Here is a 13,118-nt window from a genome sequence, read left to right as displayed (position 1 = left end):
AAAAAAAAAAAAAAGTTAAAAAAAATGGATAATAATGTACATTCTCAAGAGGTAGGAAGGCAAAATGTTGCCCTCTCTTATTGGTTGACTGTCCTTTCGTACCATGCTGTGTGGACTGAGAAAGGGAAGAAGCAGGAAAACTGGACTGTGTATTAACTGGGGGAAGGGACACTAACTTATTATTCTGCACTGCCTTCAGAGTGTAGCCTGAGAAGATGCTTAGAAAATGTGTGTTGACTGGATAAGTCCACGAGGGACTAAACACAGGGGCCTCCAGGAGAGGGGGAGGGTGAAAGTCACTGTTATGTGTCCTCTTCCTTCCCTACTATAACCTTAGATATGTGAGCTCTTCATACCTGGACAAAATTACCTATATTCTCTGACCTGTTGATGAAGGTCTCTTCTATCTCCTTTTATACATGGCTATTCCTAATTGGATCCCTAATTCCTCCACTGGGGATGGAGGAAGAGACCCTGAAGAGGTATCATGTGTTTGAATTATGTGTTTTGTACTTTGAGCTCTGGAAGGCAGAATAAAAGAGGGCTCAAGGTTCCAGGAGATTTGATCCTGGATCCCCTACTTATTGTCTTTCTGGCCTCGACCTATAATTTATTCCCTTTATCCTCTTTTTATGTATGCACTAGGTATTAGATATTTCTTTAGGTGAAGTTATTATGAAGTATAAAACATATACAGTAAGAACATAGATCCCAGTACAATATTAACTTTCATATCCCATACTGAGAAACAGAACATTCCCCAAGCTCCAGAGTTTCCATCTTGCTACCTCAAAACTTATGTCTCTCTTAATTTAAAATTTTACCTCCTTTTAAACTTACATGGATGAAAAAATACCCATGTGGCTTGTTTTGCTTAATATCATGTTTATGAGATTAAACTATGCTATTGCAGTTTTATTTTATCAATTCTCTATTGAGTAATAGCTCAATTGTGAACATATCATAATTTAACTGTTGTGGTGGGCAGTTTGGTTGTACCCAGTTTTAGACTTTCATAAATGAGCCTCTGAATACTGCTTGCTTCTTAAAGAGATAAGCGCCTAAGAGTGGGATGGCCAAAAATAGATGATCAGCTCTCAGCTTGGTAGAACCTTTCCCAAACTTTGATGCATGTATTTAATCTCACAGTAAAGCAGTTCTTGAAGTAGGTTGTGGATAGTGCCCAGCATTGCCAATGGCAGATAGGAGTCAGCTCATATTTAAAAACTTAGTGAAAGCACAAAGGCAGATGAAGCCCAAATACTATGATGGGCTTCCACATTTCCCTGTTGCTTGCTTGCACATTCAAGTTGTCTCCCTTTCTTGTGATTAGGGTTCTCCTTTGCTTTGTCAGGTTTTCTGGGTAGGTTGAATCAGATTACAGAATATGTTCTTGTAAACACTGTCCCCCTTCAGGACTTTGATGACTTAGGAGAAGAAAACTAGGCAGTATGCCTCCTCAAACCAACCATGGCCCAGAGAAATAAGTGGTGAATAGTACTTGTGAACCTTAGAGAGGACTGCCATGTCATGGACAGCCAAGTAGGGCAAGTGGAGGGTTTTATTTATTGTTTAAGTGTGGTGGATTTCAGGGCAACTAAACATTTAACTTCTTTAGAAGAGAAACCAGGTAAGTGGAAAAACAACTGTTAACCACCGTTTAGTAAGAAGGACAGAGATCTCAAGTGCAAAGATTCACTTTATTCAGTATCTTCCCCAAATATTAGCATGGTAAAAGCCAAGGAAAGGGAGGAGGAGGAGGTGGGGAGGAGGTTTGGAGCACCGCAACAGTGGTAGGTCGCTTGTGGGGAAGTCTCCAAGACCTTAGGAGGGAGGAGTGGATGGAGCTGGGGAGCAGGTGATCGCGCCTCAGGACCTTGGTTCTAACACTCATTTCTGTTGAAGCTCTTGGCGACGGGTGAAGCCGACGTCTTATGAATGGCCTCGCAGGTATAGAGACTATGTTGTTCATACTCGTTCTTGGTCAGCGTGAGGGTGCTGCTCATGCTGTAGGTGCTGTTTTTGCTGTCCTGATCGGTCATACTGTTTAGGATGCCATCTCGTCGTTCTTGGCCATCAGCCTTCCACTTGACACTGATGTCTTTGGGATAGAAGCCGTTTATGAAGCACACAACTGAGGCACTTCCGGAGTCTAACTGAAGTTTGGATGGTGGGAAGATGGATACAGTTGGTGCAACATCAGCCCCTGAGGAAGGAAGCACAGAGGATGGTGTGAAGTAACAAGGAAAGTCTCTCTTTCAGTGCATTACACGTGAACAGTTATGTTATAGACAGACACACAGAAAAGCACTTATCCCTACAGGTTAGGAACAATGAGGTTAGGATGCACACGTATATGATCTTGTTGGTTTTGAGTTATTCCCTAGTTCGTAGCTACTTCTAAAGAAAGTAAATTGGGTCTGACCCTTCGAAGCTATTCTCAGGCTCCCTTCTAATGCCTTTCTTCCCTGAAACTACATTCTTTTCAGCTGCAGTAGTTCCATGCTTCAGATGGAGACTCAGCCCAGTTTATCTGACATCTCTGATGTTTGGAAGTCTGAACACAAACACAGAAGGTAGGAGAAGAGATTGGCTTTCCTTTTCTCCTGTCTCTTCCAAGAATACTCTGCCTCTCTATGGCTTCTTTTGGTGTGGCCAAGCTAAACCTACCATATGGATGGGGCCTTCAGCCAGGGTCTGTATTAGGGCGGGTGTCCAGAAACATTCTGAGCCCTCACCAGACCCTGGTCTAATAGTCTGTAACCACATGAGACAGTTTTTAGCCACACCAGAACAGGTCAACTGTAATCTGGGCCACCTGCCTGGGAGGAACTGGCTGGCTTCACTTCTGACCCTAAGCAGCTGCCAGATGGTTTCTCGGAAAGTCCCCTCTGTTGAGATGCCAACCCTTGAGTGACAGAGGTAGTCAAAATGAAAACTGAGAGCTCTTTACCAAGAAAAACAACAGAATTATGAGGCTTTTCCCCCTTTAAGTAAATTAATAGTTTAAAAAGGAGTTGACATCGTTTTAAAGTAATTAAAAGTGGTTAAATAACTTAAATGACTTTAAAGTAGTTTCAAGAGTTTTAAAGGATCCTTAAATAGTTGCCTTTGGCTGGGGAAGGGTCAAACACAAAAACAAATTAATAAACAGTTTTCAAAATTATGGGATTATAGTAGCTGAGGTAAGCATTTTTCTAATATATAATTAAAGTATTGGGAAATATGTTTATGCTAAATTTTTATGAGTCATTTTTGTATGAAGAAAAATATCCTACCTAACGAGTTAATGTCACATCACAAATTTATCTTATTTTAACCAGTTAATATGATATATAATTTAATGGAGTCTAATGAGAGTTTAGTCAAAGTAGATTTACTATGACTTTTGCTGGTTGTAGATTTTACCTCCAAAAGGTTATATACGTTAATTTTTTAATATAACACTGGATAAAACAGTTTTATGCCTTTTCTAATTCCCTAATGGAAAATTAAAATGCGAGAGTATAATGATAAATGCATTTTATTTCTGAAATCTCCAATAAGCTACCTTTCCTTTGTTTTTCCCATGCTAGTGTAATGTCTATCACATCTCTAGTCTCTTCAGATTAGTGGTTCTGTTCCTATCACTGTGCCTCAGAAAAGTGGTGCACGCAGAGCAAGGGGCGCTACCATGGCGTTCGCGTGGCCCTTAGCGGCAGGGTGACCGCCAAACGGCTGGCATGGCCGCGAGGTCACCCAGTTGTAAAGTAGAGGTTGCGGGACCGTTTCAGCCCCTTGCTGGCGGCGGAAAAATACAAGTGAGTAATACCTGGGAAAAAACGAAGGGCCAAATCCAATAAAACTGTGGCCATTAAAACATATAATTTAAACCCAACTGTATTTCTAGTTTTATAATAAAAGAGATCATTTCAAATTTATTCCTACAGAGTCTCTCATTTTGACATGTTGTGACAGATTTTAGAGTTTAAGAATCATACCCTCTTCAGATCACACCCTCCACTATTCAGCAAGCCACCATTTCTACACAGCAAGCAGTCGTACTTTTAAACAGTTTCCTAGCTTTTATTTCAGGGCATACTACTGAGTTTTAGTCTAAAAAAATTAGACAAAAGAGAAAAAGCAGCCTAAAATTCACTCAACTCCACTATCGCACATGTAACGCAAAGCTCAACACAGTATTTGTGGAAACTTCACACGAATGAATCTCCTGTTCTCAGAGCTCCAGGCCCCTCATTTCATCTGCACTGTTTTCTTCCTCTGGCTCATTCAGTGTATCTCCAAAGCTTTGCTTCTACATGCATTTTTGGAGCTGACCCTGACTTTAGCCCTTTTCTCTCCTGAAGTGCCCTCGTTCCTCATCCCTCCAAATCTCCCAGTTAGATTTCTAGAAGACAACGCTACCTGCAGTCAGACTCAGATCTCAGTAAATACTTATGTTTACTCTCCGGTCTAATCTCTTGGATGATGACCACAGTATTAATTACTTTCTCCTCAGCTAAAGCCTCTTTCTGCCCTTCATCTCAATAGCTTGATAAACAGAAAATCTGACACTGCATGCTATGTTAACTGATAATGAGCCCTCTCTGTTTTCTTAAGGTTTCCTGAACCGACTTTAACTCCTAACATGAAAACCTGTGTCTTACACATAAAAAAAGATGAGAAAAATGTACTTACGTTTTAGCTCCACCTTGGTCCCAGGACCGAACGTGAGCCACAGTGAGGACTCTGACATGCCCCCTCTACAAAAACCTGCCTGTCAAGCCAGTCCAAGTAGATGGGCCAAATTCAGAGGAAAAGCCCAACTCTCTCTTCTCCATTCCCCTTACAGAGCTGGTCTCACACGTCTAACATGAATTTTTTGCTCAACTTTCACACTGGCTTTTTTTCTGGGTGGGGGATGTTTTCTGCTGATGTATAGGTTGCCAGGAATGGCTCATTTAGCCAAAATGTCACAAATTCACACAAGTGACCCAACAGATTCAAAATGTCATAAACAATTGAGCAAAAATCTACTTACGTTTCAGTTCCAATTTTGTCCCGGATCCGAACGTGAATCACAGTGATTCATGTCAAAGCACCCCCCTTTACAAAAACCTGCCTGAAGCTGATCCAATTAGATATGCCAAGTTCAGAGAAAAACTGTTTCTTTCTTATTCCTCCCACAAATCTTACTTTTCTCCACAAATCTGGCACAAGGTCAGTCTGTTTGCTCAGCTTCTACACTAGCTAGATTTTTGGTTCTCTTCTATTTAAGTTTTGGGTTACCAGGAACAGTTCATCTATTCAATATACCACAAACTCAAAGGACAAAATGGGACAAAAACTTCAAAAACAGTTGAGCAAAGTGTACTTAGTTTTTTTTTTTTCCAGTCTGGTCCCATCACTGAACATGATTTACAGTGATTAACTTCTACCTCTATAAAAACCTCCCTGGTAGACAATTATCCCTCTTCCCTTAATTTAGTTATCTTGGTATAGAAAGCCTAAAAATTAGCCACTGACCAACCTCCCGTGGAACAGTTTTCCCTCCTTAACATCTGATCTGAGAATGGAATTTGCTACATCCCTGAAATCCCATTAAGAAAAGACATAAAGCAAAGAACAAATTAACATGGTTAGACACAGTAAATGATCAGTTGAGAAGACTACTTACGTTTGATTTCCAACTTGGTCCCCGGTCCAAACGTGTACACACACTGGTGTCCCTTCACTCACCTCCCATACAAAAACTGAGCATGGTTTTCTGAGCACTGAGCAAGGGTTTGTCTAGAGCAGGCTACCCTGCTTCTTTGAGCATTTCTGAAACTATCACTTGCCTTAATTATTACACTAACATTCCTTTTCCAGAAAACATGTACAGCCTGTTCCCAGCTTTGCTTATGGAGTTACTATGTATCTTTGCCATGGAGAATGCCAGAATTTAGTTTCAGAGTCAGATTTTTATACATCACTTTTAGATACAGAAGCTACAAGACATGGACAACAGAAGAAAGAGAGTTTGGATTCTACTTACGTTTGAGTTCCAGCTTGGTGCCGCCACCGAACGTCCACCACAGTGGTAGTACTCTATTGTCTGGCTGTACAAAAACCCTCCTCACTGAAGAGGAACAGAGCAGAGGGTCAGCTGCTAGGGGTTAGCCCCGTCTCCAAGCATGCATGGAAGCTCTTGGGCTTCTCTCACAGAGAAATGCTTATTTTCATAGATGAGACTTGAATTCTTAGAAGATAGTGCATTTTATTACTATATATATGATACTACATAGTATATTTTTTTGCTTTAGCAGCATATCACATGGGACTGCTTACTATTGGTTCATTTAAAAATAAACAGGTTGGAGAGGTGGCTCAGCAGTTAATGGCACTTGCTGCTCTTCCATAGGCCCTTAGTTCCCAGCACTGTAAACAGCTCACAACTGTCTGTAACTCCAGCTGCAAGGAATCTGACACTAGGTTCTGGCCTCAGTACCCATAAGTACATGGCATTCACTCACACATAAATAAAATAACTTTAAAAAGAAGGAAAACAAACAAATTGAATAGCCAGTTCTTTGTAACTTTTCCTAGGCTGGGTAGGTGGGGGGATTCTACAAATTATAAACTTTATTTGATATTAATTTAGAACTCAGTAGCACCCCTTAGTTAATAACTAAGCCTGTCTTTCTATTTGAACTCTATTTGCTTTAATGCTGTTTAATAAAAGGTACATGAAATTATATCTATATCTATATATCTATATCTGTATCTATATCTATACCTATAGTCATCATGTCAAGGTTCATATCCTTTAGAATTGAGTTAGGGATGACATATGAGACAACAGCAACCATCAATAAAGGAGAAAAATAAGCTTTTACTCATTGATTGGTCTGTTATTACAGGACAGGTAAAGCTCAACTCTCACTGAGATCAACCAAGCTCACGATACCTTTAAAATGAGTGTCTCCATAGCAACCAATTAAAGACACTGAAAGCTTGCTTTGAGTTACAGCTTCATTTACTACAGTCTTGTTTCTCTTGTAATCATCCATTCCCATCCTCTTCCTACCACCCCAAAGTCCTTACAATTCCACCATGGCCTCCAGCATTTACAAGTCATCTTCTCTGCTTCTGAAATCCCTATCCTACCTAGAGTAGCTTAGAAATAGCTGTCACTCAAGATTCTGCTCAAGGGATGCTTTCTACCAGTGAGCTGGCTTTATAGATAGGTTGTTAGGCCTATAGAGCCTATTTGCTCATAAACAGTAAGATGTTTGCTATCTTATTAGGTAAGTTTTTGGGAATTCTGGTCCATTATATTTACTTGACAAGCGCTCATCAGACATTTGCAGAATAAATGAAAAAAAAAAAAACAACTAAAAAAGCCAATAATATAAATCAATGATAGTAATCTACAATAGACAAAAGGTTAGTATTGTCCACTACAACAATCAACTTTCTTAGAGAAACTACAACTCTAACCAAGATTAGAGAGATCTATTTGTTTATGTTACTAGGGGTTTTGCTAATCTGGAATGGCAGATTCTACATGTGTTCACCAGAAGATGGGGAAATAAGAGAATCAAGTTGGGAATAGAAAGGAAACGAAATTGTCAATAAAAATTAACTGTGTAAGCCGGGCAGTGGTGGAGCACGCCTTTAATCCCAGTACTTGGGAGGCAGAGGCAGGCAGATTTCTGAGTTCGAGGCCAGCCTGGTCTACAGAATGATTTCTAGGACAGCCAGGGCTATACAGATAAACCCTGTCTCGAAAAAAACAAAAACAAAAACAAACAAACAAACAAAAACAAAACAAAAATTTTAACTATTGGGAACTTTGTTGGGAACTTAAAAAATGTCAGACATCATATATGGCTCATTATATTTAGCTATCCATAAGATGCTATGAGCTAGAAATGAATACTGTATGTTTGTGACATTAAAGAACAAAGCATAGACCTAAATCTGCTGTTTATGAACTGAGTGCACACATATCAGAGTAGACATGATGGACAAAATCGCCTGATAGGAGCAGTATGCATGTGTGAGAGAGAATAATAGAATAGGAGGAAGGAAAACCCCTTAGGCCATCCTGGGGTGGGAAATGAGGGCTAAGTGTGCCCGGATGTCTGTAGAGGCTGTATTATTTTTTAAAATGGTGAAAAGAATAGAAATAGCAAATATCCACCCATAGGAGTTTGGGTAAGCTAATTTATGTAGAGCACAATGAACACAAATGAGTTAATAAAAGGAAAATAGGTTTCTGGATATTTTCATGAAAATATGGGGATACTGGATACTATGTATGGTCTGACTTGAAATGGATGCTGTAGTACAGGCTTCTAGAAGGCTGCACAAGCTGTGCTTAAAGGTTTTCCCCAGAGCAGCTCAGGAACTAAGGACATATCCTATCCTCCTGTCTATTATATAATACCTTTACATTGCATATTGGTTGATTGTTATATTTGTTTATTTTATAGTAGTTCATTATCTACATCCATTTTATTGTTGTCAGAAACCATTTTAAGCTGTAGAAGTGTACAGAGACTATACCACTGAAAAAATGTAAATTCTGAGGTTATTTTTTCTTTTTCTCAATTAAAGTTTTTCTTTTTTCAAATATCTTTAAATTGAGTTCAAAAACAGTAAAAAGCCTCTTTGGTTCTTCATAGGAGATAATTTTTTTCCAACCAGAGAATGGAGAATGTAACATGGGAGTGAATTGCATGAGCTGGCAGCATAAGAGAAACATTTCAGAGTAAACAAGATCAAGAAACATTTCTGAGTAAACATGTTTGAACTAGATCATTATGAAGCTGCGTTTGGTCACACAGTGGTGGCTGATGGGTATGGGGCTGGGATCTCTACTCTAGAAGTGGTTGAAACCTTTAATATGAGATTCATTATTTGTAGGCAAAGGATGTCAAGAGCATTGATGAGGCTCTGCTGGGATCTATCTATGATTCTGTAGAGTGTCCTGTTGGGCATTGATCGATCTATTGTGGAAAGGCTAAGTATCGATAAGACAACCTGTGTGGTTCCTGGACTTAATGCACTAGGGTGATGGGAATAGAATTCTGGGGTGGGGGTGGGGGGAAGCAGTTCAATAAACTAATCCTTAATGTTGCTTTCCATTTCACCCTCACCAAAGTTAAATAAATCCACAGAGTAATTTTTAACCTGTTTGTGGAGAGAAAGGGAGATGGGGAGAAGGAGGGAGAGGGAAAGGGAGCCAGTAAGCATAAAAACACATCTTTAAGTTATCCCAAACACAATTCACAAGCTACATTAATGCCATCCTTAGATATAACAATTCTAGAAACATGTTTTTCTTTGTTGTCATTATTAAGTAGTTTTTCCATCATTAGACAATCTTTTAAGGGAGATTTTTTTTCATATTAGTAACAGGATTATCCTGGATGTCAGAAACAAACAATTTTGTTCTCTGCAAAGTTTGAGGGATGTTGGCTTCCCTACCTGGCACTGGACTATTCTTGTCTGAGAGCTGCATTGACGTTCCTGGTCCAATATTTTCTTCCCAGTTTATCAGTTACAACAGAGTCCTAGATAGTCAGTTCTTGCTTCAGATGGACTTGTAGTAAATTGCCATCGAAAGAGGCGGGCTGGTGGTCTTGGCCAGGAAGGAGGGAGACAAAGGAGGCCACTTGAGGATGAAGTGCTTCCTTATGCCCATTTCCACTTGTCCCTGAAGAAAGGCATGTGGGCACAAGTCAAGTCCTTTCCTGCATGTGCACGTGTACACGTCACGACGTGGCACAAAAGTCTGGTCCCAGTCTGGAAGATGAGAATGTGTCTCTTGTTTTCAGAAGGACATTAGGCTACAGCCATTTCACTTCACATGAAAGAGAAAACAGAAAGTGGGCCAGCATTTACTAACCTCAGAGGGGCTAAGACACCGAAATTTACATATTGGTTGCTGTGGGTTCCAGCTTATTTTGTAACTGTGATAAACTGAATTCTGAGCTCTCTGCCTTCTTCTTTGTGTCTGCCACTGACATATTGTGTTTGGCTGTTTTTTTTTACCATTGCAGTTTTGTTCCCAGGGTGATGTGACTTGTATATATGTGTTATATTTGAATGACCTTCTTTGGATAGATCATTGATGAAGAAGGTGGTTTGAAATGTTTTGTCTTGTCCATAGACTTGTAAGGTTATTTGTGCTAAGGTTATTTGTGCTAAGTAGAGGAAGTTAAATATGAAGATCAATCTAAAGGGAGCTTTAGCAGTGGTCACTGGATAGAACAAAAATACAATTGCATGCATTCCTAGCATAAGAGACAAGATCTGTACCTAAGCCTGTTAAGCTAAGTAATATATCCAGTCAGGAACGATAAGGCATAGAGCCTAACTACATCAAGATGTTCCAGTGAAGGCTGTGGAAACTGCTAAAGAAACACTTTTGTTCACATGCATGCTCTGGGCAGCCAAGGGTTGGGAGCATAACTACTGCCAGTGAAGTCTGGGAATTGAAGAAATTGAAGACGAATGAAGAGATTGGCTGAGGTCTACGAACCTACCAGGCTATCACCGCATCTCCCTGCCTTCCACCTCTGATGTACCTGTCTACTGTCAGTATTCCATTTCCACTTTTATACTGCATACCACCTCCCTTACCTGTCACCTCTTCTTTTAAGGCACTTTTATTTACTTTTATGGGTCATAGTCTCTAGGCTCCTAACCTCTATCTAAACTCCCACATAAATACTCATACACAAAAATTAGAAGCTAGGATCTGCTCATGAAAGAGAATGCTTTTTTCCCAGTTCACTTATTTTCCTATCTTATATGACTGGATAAAGTCCATAGTGTTTACATATAATATTTTCATGATTTATTCATCAGTTTATGGACATCAGGTTGATATTACTTCTTAGGGCTTGTGTCTAGAACATCAATAAACGTGAATGTATAAGTATCTATAGTAGGATATAGTCCTTTGGACCCATGTCCAGGAGTGATATAAATGGGTCTTATGATAGTTCTGGGTTGAATCTTTTGAGAAAACTTATACTTGTTTCCATTGCAGTCACACCAGCTTACCTTCACACCACCATCCTCATCAGCATTTGTTGTAATTTTTTTTCTTTTAATTTTTAAAAACTTGCCAGGCAGTGGTGGCACATGCCATTAATCCCAGCACTTGGGAGGCAGAGGCAGGCAGATTTCTGTGTTTGAGGCCAGCCTGGTCTACAGAGTGAGTTCCAGGACAGCCAGGGCTACACAGAGAAACTCTGTCCCAAACAAACAAACAAACAAACAAACAATTTAAAAACTTTAAAAAAATTGATTTTTTTTTTTTGTGAATTTCACATCATACATCCCAGGCCCACTAATCTCCCTTTATCCTCATATCTGCCCTTTGCCCTTGCAACCTCCCCCCTCTTACACTTACACACACACACACACGCACGCACACACACACACACACACACACACACACGCACACACACACACACACACAGAGAAAGAAACAATAGAAGCATCTCATCGTGGAAGCTGCAGTGTGTCACAGTCTATTCCAAAGTATGTCCCCCTGTCCACACATTTTCATTTGCTTTCCTGACTCCTGAAGGTGTCGAGGGGGAGGGGCAGAGGGGAGAGGGCATCACCCGTGTACACACACCACACCCACCACCTTGTAGAAGACTTGTGGTGGGCCCAGCTCTTGGTGATGGCTAATCTGTATCCCCACCATCAAGGTCAACCCTGCTGTGCTGTCCAGGTGAGATGTAGGGCCCAGACTCCTGAGTGCTGCAGCTGGTCAGGGGCAGGGTTAGCCCTCCTGCGCTCACGACCCTGTGGCAGCTTTTCTGACTGCTGAGGTGGCGAGGGTGGGAGGGGGCACCGCCCCAGCACCCGTGCCAGGCCACGGCAGAAGAGTGAGGGGTCAACTCTTCCACACTCATGCCCTTGGGGCTTGCTTACCTGCCACTAGGGCCAGCTCCACTGTGCTAACTGGGCCAGGTGCAGGGTTTGATTTCCAAGTGCTGCCATGGTGAGAGATGGGGCTATCTCTTTAGAGAGCTGCAGTCCGTGAGGGGCAGAAACAGTCCTGCATAGCCCCTGGACATTTTAATTGATTTTTTTTTTTTTTTTTTGTGAATTTCATGTCAACCAAAGTGGCTGCTCAGACCAGGGACGTGTCCATGTTCTCTGGTGGTAATGCGTAGCCTCAGCCAGACATGACCCTCAGCAAAAGCTTAGGTTGGGATCTCATCATGGCCTCACTCACAACAGGCTGCTGTCAAGCCGCTCCACTTCTCTTTCTCTCTCATCTGTCCACCACTCACTCATGCATCGTGGTGGCCCCTGATGCAGACAAACCCCTGGGTGACACTCTGTGTTTGCACTGCATGGCATGGTGGCAAGTGGTGTTTTTGGCCACCTGTGCCATGCACCTGAGGGTCTGTGGGTGGCGTGGCGGTCTTCAGGTCTCTGTCTTTCTCATCTCAGACTGTGCTGGGTGGTGATAAGCAGGCCCCTGTGCGTCTATGGCCCTCCCATGCTGTAAGGTGGAGGACCTGCACCTGTCTTCCACTTCCTGAGCTCCATTGCCTGGACTTGATTTGATCTTTACGTGTCCCAGGTATAAAATAGCTTAGGCCACTGAGCCAGACATCAAACTAGGATGAACAAAGGACTGCCATGTCATCTGCCTTGCCCCTGACTGATATAAGAACACCACCACTACCAAGATGTCCCTTTGCCTATCGCCAGGGGTTATCAGTTGTTTTCTTAATAATAGTCATACTGACTAGAGTGAGATATATACTACTGTTTTAGTTTTTATCTGCACTTCCCTGATGATAACATATTTTTGGCCATCTATATTTCTTTATTCAGTCCATTTTCTCATGTACTGCATGGAACTTTTACACTTTTGTTGTTTAATTTTTGCAGTTCTTAATATATTCTAGGAGTCAATCCCTTGTTTAAAATACAATTGGCATTTTTTCCCATTTTGTAGCTGGACTTTCATTATGTCTATGGTTTCTTTTGCTGTGCAGAGCCATTTAGTTTTATGTAATCTCACTTGTCAGTTCTTGAGAATATTTCTGGTGTGATGGAGGTTTGATTCAGAAAGTCCTTGCCTGTACTTAAACTTCAAAGTTTTTTTT

General features: G+C 41.0%; 1 non-coding gene and 1 gene segment (V, D, J or C); both read right to left on the bottom strand.

Annotated features, from left to right (window-relative positions):
- Positions 1 to 1,681: 1,681 nt before the first annotated feature.
- The window catches only part of LOC116099048, a 105,712-nt gene continuing 94,275 nt past the window's right edge, over positions 1,682 to 13,118 (bottom strand). The window contains 2 exon segments of the V gene segment in view: positions 1,682 to 2,206; positions 6,017 to 6,054. Coding sequence covers positions 1,884 to 2,206; positions 6,017 to 6,054 — 361 coding nt within the window.
- LOC116100144 lies at positions 12,574 to 12,722 on the bottom strand. The gene has a single exon (XR_004122492.1). It is a non-coding gene; the product is annotated as a small nucleolar RNA SNORA48 (small nucleolar RNA).

Source organism: Mastomys coucha, unplaced genomic scaffold (assembly GCF_008632895.1).
Source record: "Mastomys coucha isolate ucsf_1 unplaced genomic scaffold, UCSF_Mcou_1 pScaffold20, whole genome shotgun sequence".
Lineage (NCBI taxonomy): Eukaryota > Metazoa > Chordata > Mammalia > Rodentia > Muridae > Mastomys > Mastomys coucha.
Note: the sequence above shows the minus strand (reverse complement) of the source record. Positions and strands in the feature narration are given on the sequence as shown.